At 33.8% G+C, this 21,683-nt stretch overlaps 1 protein-coding gene and 1 long non-coding RNA gene across 2 annotated transcripts; both read left to right on the forward strand.

Moving 5' to 3' along the window:
* Positions 1–98: 98 nt before the first annotated feature.
* LOC119067130 lies at positions 99–21,678 on the forward strand. The gene is made up of 3 exons (XR_005085871.1): positions 99–152; positions 18,597–18,601; positions 21,668–21,678. It is a non-coding gene; the product is annotated as an uncharacterized LOC119067130 (long non-coding RNA).
* LOC119067128 (transcription factor btd-like) lies at positions 2,590–8,119 on the forward strand. Its single transcript, XM_037169910.1, has 5 exons — positions 2,590–3,208; positions 5,732–5,946; positions 6,136–6,430; positions 6,502–6,581; positions 6,707–8,119. Exons 1-5 carry the CDS (start codon positions 3,077–3,079, stop codon positions 7,320–7,322), a joined length of 1,338 nt encoding a protein of 445 aa, XP_037025805.1. The 5' UTR covers positions 2,590–3,076; the 3' UTR covers positions 7,323–8,119.
* Positions 21,679–21,683: the final 5 nt, after the last annotated feature.

Here is a 21,683-nt window from a genome sequence, read left to right on the forward strand (position 1 = left end):
TATGAACATTGGATTCGTTCGGACAGATGTACAGATGTCCAACCTTGCGACCTAGAATGTTCCAGTCTTACTTATACAGTACATTACCTACCTGCCTTCGGCTCGGGCTATAAACTTCCCACTGGCCAAAATAAAAATTTGGAAGTAGAAGGGTTCTTACTGGCCAAAATAAAAATTTGGAAGCAGTTGGGTATTATATTTTATCTGAGTGTGTGAGAAACTTAGACTATTTTACTCGACAAAGGAAAATAAATTTGGACAGAATGAAATAATGTCCAATTTCACTCTCTAGGGAAACACGGAGTTGGCAAAAATCGTTATTTAACCAAGGGTTTGTGACTGTGCCAATCGTATAACTATTTGATAAGTTCAGGCAACGCACATTGCTGTGGTTCAGGATTGTACAGTGGACTATCTCCAGAATTTTCAGAATCTCTTGTTCAAATGAAAGTTCTTGTAGTTCCAGGTGATATCTGTTGTTAAAACGCTTTATCTTGCCGATATGACTGCTCAGATTTTGGATGAAGTAGCCAAATTTTTGTGAAAATTTTACGAATTTCCGGAAATTTGTTCACAATATACCACACAACCATCGATGTCTGCATATTATTATTACTATGTTGCGCACAAATATGTGCCGAACATTTCTAAATATGAAATTAAACACCAATAAATTGTTAGGAACGCCAGTAGATCCAGCTTAACATAAATAAATGGATAATGCTTTTTTCTACGCTGTCAACAAAAGTCTGTAACAAAATTTTCGCAACGAGAAAAAAATTCTGAAAAGATGAATCTGTTGGTCGTAAGGAAAGGATTGGATTAACTTGTATCTACCTAACAAGATTATACCCACTGCGTGTGTTTAACAAGATTTATGTTAAATATACAGTTTTTGTACTGGCAATGTGGTAGAAACATTGTTTTTTTTCACGAAATTTACGTTTGGTGGATTTTTTTTCTCTTCTATGAAACAGAAGGCAGAATGTGTCGAGATTTTTTTTCAGCCGAAATGGATCTGTTGTTTTTGGATGCATTTTCAACATGTGAAGTTTTGAATTAATTTTTTTTTGTGATCTCTAAAGTTTCTGTCGTTTCATCAAACCTATCGAAAATGTAATTCAACTGAAGAAATTATTTATTTTATATTTACATGTGGTATAAGGAAAACCACGATTTTCATAAGAAGCTCTCAAACATGTTGAATTTAGAAGAGATAAATTCTATTTTCTTTTTCAAAAAAATTTACCCAACGAATATATTAGGCTATGCACACCACAGATATATAACTTTCTTCCCCTATACATACGATCCGTGTCGTAAAATATAATACGGCGCATGTCTTCTTGAATATAACTCGTATGAAGGGGAAATGAACTGCATTTGTGCAGGTAGTTCGAATCCTCTACAATTTAAAAAATTAACTTAAGAGAATATGACACCAATACATACACCGGTCTATTGCTGTCCTGTTCTATTCGAATTCTATTTTGATTTTCTTTTCTTTTTGATTTTCCGAGACAAATCTGATGGAAAAATTGGAAACTATTTAAATTTGTTAATTCAATTGCGCAGGATGGTGTGAGTATGTGAACGATTGGCAATGCTATCGGGAATAGTTGTGCGTACATCTTTTAATAATCAGATTACGATTTACAACTAATCGTATCACATAAAACCAATTGCGTAAGTTGACATTTGGTGCCAACTTCCAATGAGCTTTCATCAAGGACGAATGTGTTCAAACGATTCAACACCGCTGCATAAATATTGTTATTCATTGATCGTCGATACCACAATAATTGAATTTATGTGAAAACTGGCAAAAATGATGAATCAATCGTACAGATTTCCACAACGTCCAAATATAATTTATTGTTTTCGATTCGATTATGCTATCGACAACCAATTAACGCAAATTATAATGTAGAACATCGACGTAAAAATATGGATCTTCATTGCATAACGCATGACGCGCATGACCTTCAGTCCATATATACTAAAATCAGATCTAAATGACCATACTTAAAAATAATTTGCAAAATGTGCATATAAGGATGCACAATACACACGCTTGGTGCAGAAACGAAGTAACAGAAGGGCTGCGCGCATTCATTGAATCTGTTTACCAAAATACGTTTCTCGTAAAAAAAAAATTGTTGAAAAAAAGAAAAACTTCAAATCAATTTGGTACACATTAAAATTACAGTATTTCACGTTTAATTACACATATCAAACATCTCTACTATGGTTTAATAACAATAATGATAATAATAACCGATGAATGAAGCAAAAAACGTGTAATTTTTTATTATATGCCTTCGAAAGTAATATAAATATTATTATCTCACTCCAGATTTGTAGTTGCCCATCTTTTGTCCTTTGTTTATTAGAGGTAGTGTCGACCACGCCCTGATAAATACAGTTATTTCATTGGATCACCAAAACGAAAAAAAAAATCACAATCGTAAAGATAAAGAACGTGCAAGCTTAAACCATGAACCATCCATCGTTGTATACGTACATAGAGCCAACTTATACTTTTGGTTGTATAGTGTTATACCGAAAATGTGGTACACAGGAAGAGAGAATTGGAGAAAATTTTATTTAGTATAGAATCTCAGTCCTTCAGGTCTTTTTATGTGTGCGACGTGTTAAAGTAAAATAATAAAATAAAATTTCGAGCAGAGGTTTAGTTCAAACAAGACTATCAAATGAGTTGGGACCGAGATTTATCGATATAAATTTTCATTACTTTTTTTTCTTCTCTCGTTTTTAAAGACGTGCGATTATGGTTACGTTACAGTGTTAATTGCGTGGAAATTACGGGTTATACGCAGAACAATTTCGGTTCGAATTTAATTATGTTATTCCTGTGTTATTAATCGGATAAAGTACAATGGACATATCAACATTATAAATAAACTTTAAGTCAGTGGTGCCATGGACAATATATGTAATTTTAAATGTTAATAGAGTTGTGACACATATATGAGAATTACGAATCAATTAAAATATTTTCCGGGAAAAATTGAAAATTATTTCCGAATAATTCGATAAATTGGATCACCGAACAATGGCAACGAATTTATTATTTCCATCGAACCAGTGGACTACGTCTGCGAATCAGTTTCATTCGAATCAATCGTATTGCAATCAGTATCATCAGTATCATAACCAGTGGAACAATACATCCAATCACGGACAGGTAAATTATAGACTTTGATTTGGAATATTATTATCGTGGAAATAAGACTTGATTACCGAATCTTTTTTTGGAAATTTTTTAACAGAATATTTATAGACATGTCGAGGATTTGATTTTATCAGACAATTTTTCGGTCAAGTTATACAATTATTTGAACATAGAATATGTAACGGGGTAGTTTCAACTATCCGTTTCGACGTCTATGATGGTGGGTTACTTATTAATAAATATGGTTTTGATTTTCCGGACCCATAGAACTTAGTGACATATTTTTGTGCTCGAAACATTTTTTAAATAATTTTTTTTTTCATCGATTCGTAATGGCTCATTTTTGAACAAACGTAAAAAAATGTAGAAGAAAACATGATCTTCACTTTTGTACATTTGCACAAAAATGAGCCATCATGGCTTCATGGTAGAATACAGATTTGATGAATGTCTTTGCCGAAAATATGTCACTTAAGGTTTTTTGATCTGATAAGGTTTTACTGAATAGCCAAATTGAAGGCTGATATGTTTGTCCAACTTCCCTAGTTTCAATGTCGCAGGAAAAAAAAGTCTGATAGATTGCGCGAGGAAGATATGATTGTAACACAAAAATGTACTTAAACCAAATACGTATTTAGTGTATCGGCTTGAGTGCTCGACTAGCAAGCTAGTGCATTTGTTTGGACCCTATCGTCAGACTTATGTTTATAAAGTTATTTTGGTGTACGAAAACAAAATTTGTCACAAAAATTTCGTAGGGAGATTTTTTGCCTAAAAATTGTGTATCGACAAAAAATTGTAAAAAAAATTGCGTATGGAAAATTTGGTCTCAACTCTCTAGTATTTCAATTCAAACGAAAAAGGTGCAGAAGTTTTCAGGTACGCTTGTATAATGAATGATTATACAACCAGCTCATTTTGACTAGGCTTATGTCTATTAAAACAGTCTATGTCTTCTTCGACCGTATTTTCATATACTGCCAATGTTTCCCCTTTTACCTGGTCTGAAATCCTTTTACGATAATCATACGTTTCTCACTTCATAAAAATGTTTGTGAAGCCGGATGTTTTCACCGGTCGTTATCGCTATCCAATTACAAATAAATTACTTATCGTTTAATGTGTTTACAATTTACCTTTGTTATCTCTCATTAGCAAACGGCATAGTCTTGTTGAATAGATGTGTTGGGAACCCACCAATTCCAATTGGGATTTTTTCTTAAAATTCCATTTTAAAAACTTAAACTTACGGAAAATTACGCAGTGTAACATCAACAATATAGTTCTATTATGACTATTTCTACTATTCCCATGTACCGTGTCCTATCAGTCAGCGCACCTCACAGGCCCGGACTGGACGTATATGGCCACGTGGAAACTCACAAGTGCGCTTTTATGAATTCAAGCGCTTTTTCCTGCTCGGCCCTGGCCAACCTCGTTCAGATTTCCTTCAATGTTCCTGTTTCATTGAGCCTTTACTTATTTAAGCCGCTTTGAAATATCCGAACGAAAACATTGCGCCACATTTACAAATTAGAATTTCTTCATTGCTGAACAGTTCCCCATTGTACAGCACATTTTTTTGCAATATTTTATTAAAAAATTGTTTTAGGACATCAAGAATAAGAAAAAAAAAACAGTCCACTCAACGATGTGAAGGTCATAAAAACATAAAATGAGATTCTTTGTTTGTATTCACCAGTATATAGTGTATATCAATAAAATTTTATTGCTTCTAGTGAAACAGGTGTATAGAAAATTGTGTCGTTAGACCATAAAGTGTTTTTATGAAGAGATTGAGCGGATAGACAACATAGAAATATTATTGTCTTGGCGAAATAGAATAAATATGCAAGAAATGAAAATTCCATTTGAATGTGATATTCATCTATATGATTATCACAGAAAACGGAACCGATGAACGCTTCAGCATTTCAATGGAAATGAGAAACGAAATCAGAAATATTTGTCTATATTGCAATGTATGCGGCAAATGCTATATTGAGACATTCTGTCATCATTTATTCACCAAGAATTACGTTGAATTTGGTAGAAGAAGATAAAAAGCGATCTGCATCAACCAAACTATTTACAAGGGAATTTATCACAATCGGCAAGCAATACAATTCATTTTTTGTGTGCTAAACCGATTGTCCTCTGAAATCCTTTCTTCCTTTGCTAGCCTTTATATGGACATCGTCATAAATCTTGTACAGACCGAGTAGCAGTGAAGTCGCACAATGTACAATGCAATTTTTATGATCTTACAATGGATCAGGTATTTTTTTTTATTTGTTCGTATTTTTAGCTCAACTAAACAAAGATGACGACCACGATACACATAAAGGAATTAATCGTTATGGTCTCCTTTTTCTATTCTTCGTTTTTCGGCCCTTCTTTAGGACTGCGACAAGATCGTAACATTTTTTTGATAAGAACGTTTTGATTTATGTGCGCAACGATTTTGTTCATAATCCACGCCGATATACGATAGTCGTTAACAACAATTTTTTTCTTCTCTTATTCAATTTTCAGCTACCTCACGTAATACATCCATATACAGCATATCCACCGCAACCATCATCTGTGTCATCATTAACATCGAATATGTCGAACCTGTCTGTCGGTTCGAGTCTATCACCGCAATCAACCAGTTCATCAGCTAGTCCGCCAACCATTTCCTCATTGAATGATACAGTGGGCTTGAACTATGGCATCAGTGTTCCAACTCAGCAGGAGTATGCTTCCAGGTAATATTATCGTTCTTCCGAGTGCTGCAATATACTCTACAGTTGGCACAAGGCAAGAAAGTGTAGCTCAATTCGTAGTTGGGTCTAAAATCCCATCAGTTTGCGAATGACTGGACCAAATTTATTACCGAAAATATTTCTGGTCTGCGAGAACTGAAGAAAATATTTTTCTTTCTTTTTTTCGTTTAGATCACTCAACTACTATCCGTCGAGTTATTACGGAAATAATTACTACGGCTATCAACTTCCGATCGACACAGCCTTCCAGTCGTGGCCAATCAAAATAGACGATTTCCATTTAAGTCAATTGCAGCGGCGGTGTCAGCGGTGTAATTGTCGAAACTGTAAAAATGAGTTAGCTGGATTACCTCCGGTTATCGGTCCGGATCAGAAGGGAAGAAAGCAGCATCTATGTCATTATGCTGGTTGCGAAAAGGCGTATGGAAAAACGAGTCACTTGAAGGCGCATCTAAGATGGCACACCGTATGTTCTATCTTCGCCATTGTGTTCTTGGGGTGGATATTCACAATTTTTGCTTTTTGTTTGAATTACAGGGAGAGCGACCGTTTACCTGTACATGGATCTATTGCGGAAAACGATTTACACGATCCGATGAACTGCAGAGACATTTACGGTAAGGAACTTCAATTTATCTTCTAGACTTTGAATCAAAACTTTTCTTTCCCTACTTCAATTACCGTTTGTCTCTAACATGCCGATCGATTTCTAACAAACTTTTCGTTTCTTCTCCGATTGCAGCACACACACCGGTGAGAAAAGATTTACCTGCTCAATATGCGCAAAGAAATTCATGCGAAGTGATCACTTATCGAAACACTCAAAAATACATGCGAAAAAAACGAAACGATCGTCGGCACCTACGAATGAGGAAAGTTCAACCATAAAGACTGAAAACCCACCCGTCGACGAACATAGACAATTAGACAACATAGCCGACGAAGACAATCTTCAAATCTCACCGAAACCAGCGTACACACAAGAACTGTCCATCTTAACAGATCAACAGAACCAAACGGCAAACTGTGAAAATCCAGCCTACAGCAATAGTCAAAAATCTCCTGCGCCATTATTTTACTCTCATCTACCGAATCAGACGTCAACGGTGGCCAACCATCCATACAGTCATCCGAATTCGGTTTTTTACCATTTCACCAACAATCCCAGCAATAGTTATCCAGAGACGCACAGTCGGCCGGTGACTGGTCATCAGAATAGTTCGAATGTAGACAGCCATAACGGAACAACTACCTCAGCATACAACGAAAAATACACTTATGACAACTATCACCAATATTATCCCTCACAAGCACAAGTTTACCACATAAATTACGGGAATGGTCACAATTATCCTTGAGATTGTGCAGTGTAAATTTTTGTAAATGTTATATATGTAGCATCACGCCAGCCATCAACAATAATATTTCCATGAACGGACAGTAAAATTAAAGAAATTTCCCATCGTACCCATAAAAGTCCTTTAAAAAAAAACTTTCGATTTCACTCAAACATTTACAGCGCAAAAAAATGTTTAGTTGTGGTTCTAGTCGTGTGGCGGGAGACCCGTTTCAAATGGCACAAATACGCAGAAGATTTCATCTCATCGAAATACCATTTTAATAATAGAAAGTTAGTCCGGACGGATCCTTTGTCGATCCTTTAATTATGTTGGACGATTTTGTTTCGCAATCGAATCAAAATCGTCCAGCCTAAATTGAAAAACGTGAAAAAAAAAACTCAAAACCGAGTTCAGATGACGAAACATCCGAGGGCATGAACAATCTAATAGATTCGATGCGACATTTCGATGGTTTTTAAAAAATTGAAAAAAATTTCATATTGCCTAAACGCCTCTTCCGCCACTTGCCCTATTTTTAAGTTGCATCTGCAGAAAGTTTTTCATGAAAAAGAAAAAACTCCAGATGCGAGAAGCAATCAGTTTTCTGCATTGTTATACACACTCCGTTGATGATTTAGAATAATTGATGACAAGATTTAATTGCTATGATCGGTCAAAAATAGGTCACTACAATTAAATTTTCTCCTCGCCATTGTTGGTGGCTTTTGTTTATTAGAATTACTTTTGTCGAAATTCAGAGAAATTTATATGTAAAATATTTTAAATCTTTAACTAAATAAATTAACTGTAAACAAGAGTATTGAGTACATTCATTTGAAATTGACACAGAGAGCGATCAACAAAGGTCAACAGTTTTCTTAAAATGCTGTCCTTCGTCAATATTTACAACAAAATTACAACCCTCCCTTTATAAGAAAATCTGGATTTAAAACTGTGCTACGGCCTTTCACCGCTACGGCCTTTTACAATTTAAATTTTTAATGAACCATAGGAATATACAATCGCGAGAAGCGGCATGGTGGCGCTGATGATAATCGGCACTCAAAAATTACACCCAGAACATGTTTATAAAAAGGACAGTGTCATGGTGTAACTCTATGGGATGAACAAATTAATTGAAAAATAAATTTCAACGCACGCAGTGGAGTTTTACGGCGTCAATGGGTATTTCAGTTGTTGGCGAATCAAAAACGGTGGAGCGAGAATAGGAATTGTTCTTTGTCCTAAACAGCCAGATTTTTGTTGGTTAGGACTTTTCATCGTCCAGTTTTATCGTTTCATTCACAAAAGTATATTTACGAAATAGACTCAATACAAACAACGCACACACGCCTGGAAGCGTGTATTAATATTTACAAGTTTACGATTTTAAAGTTGAACAGACTGACATTTATCTATTGGTTTTGCTTTCCAAAGTTAATGTTTTTGGCTCCTGCGATAAAACACCATAAGGTACTGATATACTTGCACAAGAACTATGTATGCGTACGTCTCGTATAAACTTCATTATAGCAGTAATGTAATGTTACGAAAGACTATTGTTGGGATATTTTCTGGAATTTTCTAAAAATTTTCCCTAACTTAACCTAATATTTAAAAAGAAAATATGGAAATATGTTTTCCCAAGAATAGTCCCGGTTCAACGGTCGATTTCGATTTTTTGTTTAAATTGGCACACCTTGTCTTAGCTACTAAATAATGGAATATACCAACGTCCATTGACCTTTACTAATTTATATCACGACTTAGAAAAAATGCCTCTATTTACAAGTGCGCCAATTTTCAAAATATTTTTCGTAAGGATACAAAAATACGAACAAGCATACAGGACACTATTTCGTATTTCATTTTTGCCTCATTTTTATTTTTCAAGAATGGTAAGTCGAATACACTAGTCTATCTATCCCTTTGTTACTATGTTGACATTCTCAACAAGAGCAAGGGTTTCATTGTCGATGAAAATTCAAATTGGGCACTCAAGACTCTGGAGTCACATGGAAACAAATTTCGTTTTGTTCGTCAGTCGAGTGAAGCTGGAAAAAAGTTGGTCGCCACTGCAGCTACCACACAAAGTCTGTCCGCTACAGAAGCTTCCATTCTCGTCAGTCAAATTAAATTCAAAGCTTATTACTCGAAACCTATTCGAAGCATTTGGATTCAGGTCAAGGCGCTGAACGAAGTCGGACGGAAGATCTGTCTCAAATTTGAAATTTGAAAACGTCAGACAAAGTTATCGATTTAAAGCGGCAATTGGTCACAATATTCAAGAAATCAAATTGGATAATCAATTGATTAATGACTACAATCAATATTTGGGAGATTTCGCACAAAATAAGTGTGCTGCTATCACTTTCGACCTGAAGTACCACAAATCGATTTACTTGAAGACAAAAAAACGAAAGCGAATTCCTTTTGAAATCTTTCCAATGGATACAGGAAAGAGCCTGAAAGTGAAAATAGAACGCAGAACTGGAATTTCAGTGGATCGCTAAACACTTTTTCACAATGGGTTGGTACTTGATGACGACCGAAAATTGTTTAAATCTGTTCGTGGAGAAGCCGAAACTATCAATCTCATTTAAGATGGCATCACCATTACTTTGGAGTGTGCCGATCGCTCTATCGTCCCGACTGACACGATCAAAGTCTTGAAACAAGAAATTCACAAATGTCTCAGAATTCGTCCGGGTCTGCAATTTCTTAAGTTTGGATTGTTTACTCTGGCCGATGAAATGACATTCAAATGGTACGCCATCAAAGACGGTGACACGATTCATCTCAGCTATGAAAAATATCCCGTTCATGTCATGGGAGCGTCATCAGTTGGAGGTGTCTCCTCGCGATACGATTGGACACTTGAAAGATCAAATTGAGACAAAGTTCGGCATTCCCCCAGTTAAACAAGGACTAAAATTCAAAGAGGAATTGTTGGCAAATAACGACTCGACAGTAGAGGAGCGTGGAATAATATTCGGAGCTTTTCTGTACTTGTCTGGATTCATTGCTGGAGGTATGCAAATATTCCTCAAAACATTGACTGCATTGACTGTTCGTTTGAAATGGTTCCGTTGTTCGATTGATTCGTTCGTCTTATTGGTATACAAAAAAGTTTACCGATCCTACATCCTGCAGTACACACTTGGAATACAAATCTCATCTCAAGATGACTTGATAATTGCAGTTCTCTCTTTACGCAAATAATAACAAAAACCATTTCATCAGGTTAGTTAGACTGATTTTCTTCTACATACCGCTTTTATGTCTCAAATAATATGTCTCAAATCAATGAACATGAACAATCGAGATTTTTTTTGGTCTGATCAACCGTCAATTACCGTATAAACTCCAAATAAAGGTATTGCATCCAAATGACGAATAGAATTTAAAAATTTAGTTAAATTCCAACTTCTCTTTTTAATTCGAATAAAATTGGTGGGTGATTCTAGAACCGAAACGACTGAATCAGAATCTATGGCTAAAGATTGTCCATGTCTCCCTCAGAAGATTGCCAGATATGGAACTGTTATTTACCTATTCGTATATCCGAGAAGTCACTCTTAAAATGAATCATTGATAAAGCGAAGAATGATGAAAATTGCTTGAGATTTTTCAAGATTTAGCTTCGGGCTATTGGTACTTTTTAAAAATGTACGCTTTTTTACTGCTAGTTTCTAAGTGTTTGTATTCTAATCGATAATCGAATGAAGCGCGTACAAGACAATTAATATCAATTCCAAACTAATATTTCTGCACCAAAAATAATAATTTATGTATGGCCTTGTGACGAAAAAACGATAAAAACTTATGTTAAAACGTGTAAATATTGTAAACGAACGATATACACATATCTAAATTACAATCGTTAACTTTAAAAGTGTAAATTCGATTTTTTTTTGTCTTTAGTACTCTCGGTCTCGGTATAAGAAAAAAAACCGTTTGTTTGAAGTCTGACCACAAGACAGGATGTCAATAAAAGGAATCGTTTGATAATAATTTGTTGTACAGGTATTATGTAGGTCGAAGGGATTTTTTTTGTTACCCAAAAAAGTATTACACCCGAGTGTTGCTGTTGAATGTTGAACAAATAATGGTAACATTCATCTCTCGTAAATTTCGATCAAACTAATACATTTTTAATGAGTCACCTTCTGTCTCGGCTGTAAAGTTTGTTGTTTTTTTTTTATTATTATATTCATCTTATTTAATATAAATTTACAGCAACAACAATATTATATCTGCATTTTTATGCTTTACACACGAACATACAACAACGAAACGACGAATACAACAAAAAAACGACTACACAAATTACTCAAAAAAGAATAAAAATAAAAAAAAAAGTTTTGTAGAATAAACTTCATGATTATAATATTTTTAAGTTATTAGGGTTTGCCGGAGGCCTCGTGGTCCGCTTTGATTCTGATTCTTTTTTTTATTATTATTTTCAGCGAAAAAACAACAACTAAAACTTTCGTTACTTATATTCATTATAAAAATATTCTTCTTTTTATAAAGTTTTTATTGTAAAAATTCACTTCTCATTTATCTGTTAAGAACAAAGTCATCCTCATCGATGAAAAATTGGCAGTTTAACCAGTCATTATATATAATGATTATAATTTAAGCAATTTTTTTTTCTTCTTTCTTTTAACAATTTCGATTATTTGAAATTTGTACCGAGAATCTATATGTGTGCGCCTGTGTCGAGATATTATTTTGGAACTTTTTAATTAAGTAAACAAGCAGAAAAGTTATAACATTTAAGTGAATCGAACATGTAAATTTACGAGTTATATGAGCGATGAAATGCGATCATTAAATGCATCTCATTTGTGTCACTTCCAATAGAGGCGAAGATGGATGTGCGAAAACGAAGGAATGGATAAACTCGAACAGTAGTTGAATGTAATTGAAAATATGTTAGTGAGTTATGGATAGTCAAAGTGGAAACTACGATTATTATTTTTTGATTTTTTCCCCAAAAATCCTTTAAGTAATTTAGTGACTGTTAGATAAGAAGACTAAAAAAATCAAGAAAATCAACTAACAGATTCGATACCAATTCTGTTGACATACTTAACTCGCACGTACCATTTTATTGAATAGAAGTATTGGCCTTGAAATAATGAATAAAATTTTAATAAGTTCTCAATCTAGTACTTCAATATCAATCAACATAATACGATTGTACAGAATCTTGAAAGTGGACCTGGTGTCAATTTTTTAATGAGATCAATTCAGAAATTTCCTCAAAACTAAAAATGTCTCGATTTCGTTCTAAAGATTCAATTGATAATATTCTCTCAAGCGATGCCCAGGATAATAACTTCGAAATAAAACTGGTTAAAATTTGAAATGTTTAAGGTTCCTGTTTGACTGGGGTTACCGAATCGTTTTGTTCGGCTATTGAGTCAGGTTATTGATAGGATAGAGTATTTCAAAGTTCGTTTCCCATCCTATACTATTCCAAAGTATATATATTATCAGAAAAATGGTAATCGAAGCTTTTCCAAGGGGGTAATCACTAGTAAATCAGTAGATCAAGTAAATCACGGTAAATCACAAAAAAAATTTAAAATTTTTGGAAAATTTTTTAATTGTCACTGGATTACACTTCGAAGTATCGTGGCCGTAAACATATAGGATAAATTTCATGAACTAATACAAATTGAAGTAAATAGATTCAAATTTAGTAGAAACTTGATTTTTGATTTACTTGATTTACTGTGATTTACTGTGATTTACCGTGATTTACCGTGATTTACCGTGATTTACTGAGCTAGTAAATCAGTGATTACCCCTCGAGCTTTTCTACATAAAATTCAAAACATTAATAATGACAATCTCAGCTTAAGTTATTAGCCCTACCTAGATTACGGTCACTCAATCGTACCACCAATTGATCATTTGCATTAATATTTGTATATCTTTTATTGATGCAGAATATAATTCAGAGTTTGGATCTGGACTGCACAAGTTTGAGATTCTCAAGCAGCCGTGGAAAATCAGGAGTACATTTTTAAGCAGTGCCGTAGAACAATTTTTTATTCAGAATAAACATATCTGTTGATTAAAAATGGTAATCCATCAAATAGTCAAAAAAAAGGCATTACCACAAATAAAAAATGGTGCGCTTTTACTCAGCATTCTGCATCGATAAAAAATATAAAAAAAAATTGCTGAGGATGATCCATTTCGTAATTCGTAACAATTCTTAAACTGGATAACTTTAAACATTTCGGTCTATATTGGACGTATTGTTGAGCTTTAACGCTTGATCAATTGAGGTTAGTCACATACATGTACTTTCTCAAAAATTCTATTAGATGTACAATAATGCAATGAAGCTTCTTATTAATTACCTCTACAACTTAACCTCTAACTTAATGTAGACCGAGAGATATTACATGCATGTTGGTAGACGAAATGTTGGGTGTATTTTATGAATTTTTAATTAATAGTAAAACTGCTGGCGTTCACAAAATCACTTAAGGTCGATGGAACGCATTAAGTTACTCCACCTTCTTAACATCAATCCATCATGATATATCGATGTATGTATAGTATATATCCCATAAAATCTAAATAAAATAAATAAAAGTCAGGCGGTACATATGGCTTAATTTCCAAAACAAATGTTTAGAAAGATGAAATTAGTTCCACATAAAAGTTTTCTAACGCAGGTTTAATTTAATTCATAATGAACGCCGAACACCGACTGAATGTTAGAACAATGTAGCATGTGCTCAATACATTAAATTAGTTTTGGATAGGTAATGGCTATTAAGGTTCGGTAAAAAAAAAGAAGTTTATATATTGGTTATTGGTTTTATTGGGGTCTCGATGCATCATCATCATCATCATCATCATCATAGTCAAAATAAGACCGATAACTTAATTATTACTGAATTACTGGGCAAAAAAAAATGCGATATCCCATGCATGAGGAGATGAACAAAAATGCATTTTATAAACATGCTGAACCGAATGTATATTTGGTATACGTAATATGCTATGCCTATTTACACAAACGAAATACCAACAGTAATTTATGAGTGCAAACATTATCTTTTACGAGTGTTTTCGAGTAAATTTATGTACGCACAATTCCGGCAGAGAAATACGGAATCAAAATAAAACGCCCCTTGTATGGGATTTAATGTACAAAGCCACCCCACAATATATTATATTCACTAGGAAGCCGTATGCCAACCACCCTCTTCGGTTCGAAAATCTTTGGTTTTAATTTAAAAACGAATTTGAGTCAAGAATAAATGGAAATTATTTACATGAATCACTTGAAACTGTCGAAATGTGGGTAATGAATTCATGTAAGAATTTTTCGAATTTTCCTATTGTTGCCTTTGTTCAGATAAACAATTTTCTTTTTGTTGAGAGTAACGGGCTGGATGGTTCATTGAGGCGTTTGAAGACAAAAGGCTAAAACTAGACTTTTCTACTTTTCAGTTACATTGGGCTTGCAATCAGTGCCGGACTAGCTTTATGGGCGTTCGGGCGATTCCCTAAGGGCCTTTTGAATTTTGTATGGATAAAGAGCAACGAAGGGCTTTTTGAAAAATTTCTTCATACAGCGCCCGAAGGGCTTTGTTGAGCCAGTCCGGCACTGCTTGTAATTGGAATCTATTTTCTAAAAGTTGGTCTTCGTTTCATCCCATACCAGGACCTAGTTTCGTAAAACTAAAAATTAGGTAATTTTTCCGTCACCCCGAAGTGTCTTTTTATTGCCTGGTTTTTATGTTTTTGAGTTAGATCCATTACAATACAGTTTTAAGAGAAACCATAATTTCGGTAATTTAATTCCCTAAAATAGGCCCTGCATACACGAATTTTACAATAATTTTTAATTATTTCAATATTAAAAATTTATTGCGTAAAAGTTAAGAAATACGAAAAAAACCGGCAATAGATTTATAACGTCTGCACAATCGATTCTTACCATTCGCTCAATATTTTATTTATTTAATTATAGGCTTTGAATATTTTACGTATATGTTCTCTGTGTGTGAATACGTCTGGGTTGAAGACAAAAAAAAAACCCACCAACAACAACAACCAACATTATCGAACATATATAGTAAATTGAAGCAAAACCAATATAATGTACATGATAAATTACGTTACACAGAGCACATACACTACGATGCTGTGTATATATACAGAAAATAACTCTTGCGGTTTATTAATGAATCTTTCACAAAGGTAGCAATTAACTTGGCATATTCTTGCAGATATCTATCTTTAGTTAATTTATTAAAATATTTTTTTTTATTCGTATGTTGCTTGAGTTTCTTGCGCAGGGCATATATGGATTTTGTTAAAAGACTAGATGAAATTTATTTATTAAAAATTGATTATGCCAGTCCAAAGTTGTCAGAACCGAGCTGGACGTTTTTTTTTCTTCATTATTCCGATTGCCACTCTTGAGAGGTTAGTAGAGGTGATGTGTTGTATCATGTATATTGTATATGTTGACAAAAGGTAAGTTATTACCACCATGTCTCTCCGCAGAATTTTTATTTCGAAACATTCGACATAATTTATCCCAAGAAAGTCATTGTTCGGCATTATAAATACTTATTAAAAAAACAACTTGATCGATTATCGGTTGTTGTACAAAAGGTGGTATGTGGTAAGACTAACATTATGCTATCAGCTCGGAGAGGGTGGATCTATCTTTGCATCGACACGTAATATATATTACAATAGCTAAAAATAAAAATATTTGTTCTGGTACTTTTGTTTTTGGCCGTTAGTGCTTGACAATTGAAAATTCGAAATCTGTCCTCTACCGTGTGAGCTAAGATATCCATAAAAATTACCAATGTTAGGTTAGAAACAAAAGAGTGGAAAATATGACTAAAGAACCGTCGAATTTTATTTCTAAAGTTTACATCGACGCATAATTTTAAATTCTTTGATTTACTTATTTCGCGTGGTTACATTCAAATTAGAAATACTTTACAGTCGACGTCAGAGCAACTTAGACATGGACCATATGAATCAATCAAACCGAACGGCAAGAGACATCGCCTAGTAAACAAACTTGAATTCACTAACAAAATTGTGATTTTTTTTAGTAACAAATCTGTGATCTATATTGTCAAACAGTCGCGTAAGTTGTAAAAATTATAGTCAAACAACGACTTGAACTGAGACATATAACTGTCTTATAATTACAGCCATGAAGATGACTGGCTTTTCCAATCTAATGCACAATAAACGAACCTAACCCTTTGAAAGAAGTTGTTTACATTTTCGGATAAGCAAAACATGGACTATGTGACGATAACACCTGTCGCCAGTAACAGAATTAGACATGATTCTGCTTCAGCTGGTACACTCATACAATCAAAAGTGCTTGTATGTCTTTAGCGCGGTTTTGTTTGTATGTGACCAGCTGATAAACAGCTTATGCAAAGTCATGTCTTAATTTCATTAACGTTTGCTGTAACAATCGATAAGCAATCGAAAAGACGAGTTTTTGTGTGAATTTTGTCGATCCGAGTTATTAAATGGATTTTACATACTGAACAACCACGAAAGAAGTGAATGAATTATGAAAAGTGTACGGTTTTCGACTACATTATGTATGTGTACTTATGTTGAAGTAATTGCTCGCTAAATGCTTATAAAATTGTCAGTTAAACTACTTAAACAGAAAATTTATTTCATCGAATTTCCTTTATCCATTCACATTCGATATTCCCTCGTCAAAATATGTTTATAAACAACTTCTCACATAAAAATGTCCCTTTTTTCGCAATTCAATCCAAACGGAAGCGAATAAAAACATATATCGTTTTTTCATCGCGTTGAATAAAAATCTCTTTTTTTATATCTTCGTTCTTTCTATTATTTTTTTGTCTGTTGTTGGATACATTTAAAGGCACATAAGTATCTAATGACAATAAATCTCTTGAAATAGGACTAATAGTATGTATAACATACAACGGTCGTCGAATCGACGATATTCACTTTACATCTAAACTTGCCATTTTCTTCGGATATTTAATAGTTATTTGAGATTTAGGATATCCCTGACACATCCTGTGCGTATGTTTTTATTGTATCGAAAAAAGATGTAATGTAACGATCTATGAATAAAATGTTTACTTTCTCGTTTTCGTCTTCAAACGGATTAATAGTACGGAAATGCAATCTATATTTTAGGTGGCGGATAACAATTTCCCTCAATATTCTAACATTTCAGAAATAGCTAATCATCTGTTAAAGACAAAAATATTCACTGATCTCAGGTTAACAATGGCTTGTGTATTAAAATGTTTTAAGAGTTATATCGCCAAAACTTGAACCAATTTGAAAACAATGGTTCGGCCATCCGGGCATAGGTATAGGCATAGGTATCTTTTGTTTTTTCTGTTAGTTTCCCATTTTTGGAACACGTGAAAATTGATAGCATGTCAAAGGGTAGGCAAAACACTTTAATAGGATTAACTCGTTATAATAACATTTTTCATATCCGACAGAGAGTTCAGAATTTAAAGATTTACATCTACTAACTATTAAACATATCCTATAACGATTAAAGCGGAACGCTTATGTTGCTTACGAATAATTTTGCATCCTTATTGTTACATGCTACTTGCTTTATCTGTCGCGTTTGCCTGTTTAGTTTGTATTTTATGCATAGACAGTTATAAAAATCCTTTCACGTGCTACGCTATATTCACCATACTTTTCATGTTTCAACCACTACTTTCGACACCCCCAGCATGTGGGGTAATAGTACATTATTATACCAGGGAAGTAATTTGTTATTTATTATCCAGATGAGTAAAAATGTCCGAGGGCTTCAGCCCGATGTACGTTTACTTATCGTGATACGAAATATCAAATTACTTTCCGAATGCAGTATAACGTTTTACATGCTTATGCACGGTAAAGTGCACTTTACATCACTCTTTGTGACAGGGAAAATGCACTTACCGTCCACAAACATGTAAAATGTGTTACATCACTGCTTGTAAATGCTTGTTTAGGCATGTGTGATAACTCCACTCGCCTTCGGCTCGTTTCGCAAAACTCACATTTGCCTACACAAATATTTACAAACAGTGACGTAACATACTATTATTCAAAAACGTGAGGTAAAGTTAACTTTACTGCATGGATCCAAAATAAAATACCTTACTTGGCAATGGGGTAAATGATGGACAAATTTCACACAGGAAGTACCATTTGTATCATTTTCCCTAGGTAGTGAAAGGCCTCTTTACATCCCTAGTTTAGTAATAGTACATTACTATACCAGTGAAGTAATTTGATATCTCGTATCCAGATGTATCGGCTGAAGCCCTCGGATACTTTTACTCCTCTACGAGATATCAAATTATTTCACGTGTAAAGTATAACGTTTTATCGCATACGCGGAGTGATTCCCCGAAAAATTATTCACCTAGGATATATAAACAAACATTATACTTCTGTAAATTTTCAAAGTGTCATTCGCATATCTTGTTGTCTCGTTTTCACTTATGCGATAAAAAAGAATATGCACGTATGACAAGCCGTCTCGGCAAGCCTCGACCGCTTTGTCCTGAACCGATGTACGTTCATAGTTTTTGGATGCATTTTGGAAAAACTTCTTTTTTGTTGAGGATTCTGTTGTGCAGAAACGAACCATTTTAATTGTACTGATATTCACTCTGTCTGTCAAAGGTTTTCTTAGTTTATTAAGAATGCAATGAATGAAAAAAAAACGCCTCGATATATACAGTCAATAAATGAATCAATCCAACGTGCAGATCGTGGATTTTAAAGATTACAGCAATTTCATAATCACACAGAGGCCATATTCAAATGTGTTGTCACAATTAAAAGCCATACACAAAAAAACCGCTATCATCGACCCTCAATTTCATCATCGATTTTGTTACAATGTATATTGTTATTGCATTAATAACTGACGCTCTTTAATTGCATATGATATGTAAACCCATTGATAAAGCGTCAAAGTGAAGTGAAGATTGACTTCTTGACTCTATTCACCGTGCCGATTATAAACAGGTACACACAATTTTTTTTTGTTCTCTTGCCTATTGGCGTTATAATTTCCTACTATAAGCTATTTAAACGAAAGAAAGACTGAAAAACTGAGAAATTATAAAGGTCAATAAGACGGTAACTTGTTCAATAATACGAAAGGAAAGAAGAAGAAAAAAATCACAGTAAATTACCTCAGTTTCCCTCGTCATTTTTATCCATTATATCAATATAAAAATACAAAATTGAAATAGTCTAGAAGAATTGAAAAATCTTCATTTTTCGAAAGTGTATTTTCAATATACGAAATATGTTTTTTTTTACGCATTTTTATTTTTATTAATATAAAACATAGACGCCATTTCGGCAACATGAAACGAAAAATTATTCTTTAATTTACTTCTAGATTCCTCATCATACCTTTTGTAGGTAAATTGTTTGAAAGATACTTAGTGAGAAGATGCTCTTATATGTTAAAGAATTGAACCACATATAGAGTTAATTACAATAATGAGGGAGCCATGATTTAATTTGGTGAGAATTCATATTGAGTAATTTCGATGAAATTCCAAATTAATTTGAAATTTCTATTTCGAGACGACTTACTATACAATCCAAGCAATAATAGAAGAAGAAAAAACTATTTCAAAAATTTCGTATTACATTCGAAATTGGTCCAGTTGATCCGACATGACTCTCTGTCTGTTGTGTGTGCGTGTGTAATTATTTTTATGATATTTCAATATTATTCAAATGAACGACAATGATTCTCCATATTCACCATTAAATACACGTATTTGTCCAAACAGTTCAATCAGACCGTCGTTTGTGCCCAAAAATATTCAAATTGCCATCATCTCTGAATAAGAAATTTGATTGCAAAATCGGTTCTAAAGTCAATAAGGGCTTGGAAAATTTATTCACAATTTCCATTCGCTTTGAACTTTGCGAAGACAATAAACAACATTTTCGGTAACATGATGTTTGGTAGCTATGTTATACTAATGTTGATCCTGTGAAGGCAAAGGACACACACAGATTATGCATATTACACAGAAAGACGACACACAAATCGACGACGACTGACGACTATCTGCATACACACGTTTTGCTTCAACGTCAATTTAGTCAAGCAATGTAGGAATTGTCATTTCTCTTTTTTTTGTGGAATTTACGAAATTATCTCACCCCATCTTGGAGGCACGTGACATGCAAAGAGTAAATAGAAAAATATAAAATAATGTTTCAAAATACATTCAGCCCATTCTATTCAATCTATTCAATGTGGTAGATCTAAAAACTTTTTCAAAGGAGAAACGATACGCGTTGATTGAATTTATAATGATTTAATGATAATGAGGGAAAATTACAGTATGTGAAAACTACTGTATATATATGATGTAACGTACGAAGAGTAAAGACCGTATTTCACAATATATCTCATCATCATACCCAACAGTATTTGAGCATATAATATTATACATTTAATTTATTATGATGTGTCAGGGGTGTGAATGTGAAAATATTTGAAACACGCATGCGACACAACGATGTGTGTATTACAACACACCAGTTCTTATACTTTTCCGAGCAAATGTGTACATCATATTATACCTTGGAGAAAGTGTTTGAATGGAACATTATTTATACCCATAAATATAGACGAACCATACATGATAGCTACTGTGATGCTTCACTTTACATGCATTTCCATTACGGCAAGCCAAAGATCAGATCAGTTCAGATAGGAGCAAAGTAATTAAGCCGTCAAAATGTAACAAAAACAAATATTTTGATAGGAATCCAAACAAAGCGGTCTAGACCAATTTAATTATCCGACGAGTAGTTTTCACTCTTAAGCACTCAAAAAACTTTTTATCACAGAAAAATCAGATCGAATGCATTTATTAAAGTGATTATTATGCTCGTAATCGTCGCATATTTCTGTCAGTCGAATATAGAGCATTTCAGCCTGTATGGCACAGAGAGGATAATAACTCAATAATAAGGTGCACGGAATTGGTGATGGTTCTACTTAAATTAATCTCGTTTCATCTGAACGGTCACTTATTATGGGAAATGAGGGCAATTGAACGATTCGTATGTTGTTTCTTTTAGTCTTGAATTTTGAGTCCTATGATGGGGTGTTTTTTTGTGTGTACGTGTTGATCGGTAAATTTAAAGAATAAAAGGTCTCCGAGCCTTCATTTCAGATTGGTAAGTCACAAATCAGTCAGTGGATGCGTCTAGCCTTATGAATTTTCTGCCATGAACTTATGACGTAGTGGTATTACTACCCCATGAATTTTATCACGTAGTGGTAATACCAGACAT

The sequence above is a fragment of the Bradysia coprophila genome (genome assembly GCF_014529535.1).
Source record: "Bradysia coprophila strain Holo2 chromosome X unlocalized genomic scaffold, BU_Bcop_v1 contig_12, whole genome shotgun sequence".
In the NCBI taxonomy this organism is placed as follows: Eukaryota; Metazoa; Arthropoda; class Insecta; order Diptera; family Sciaridae; genus Bradysia; species Bradysia coprophila.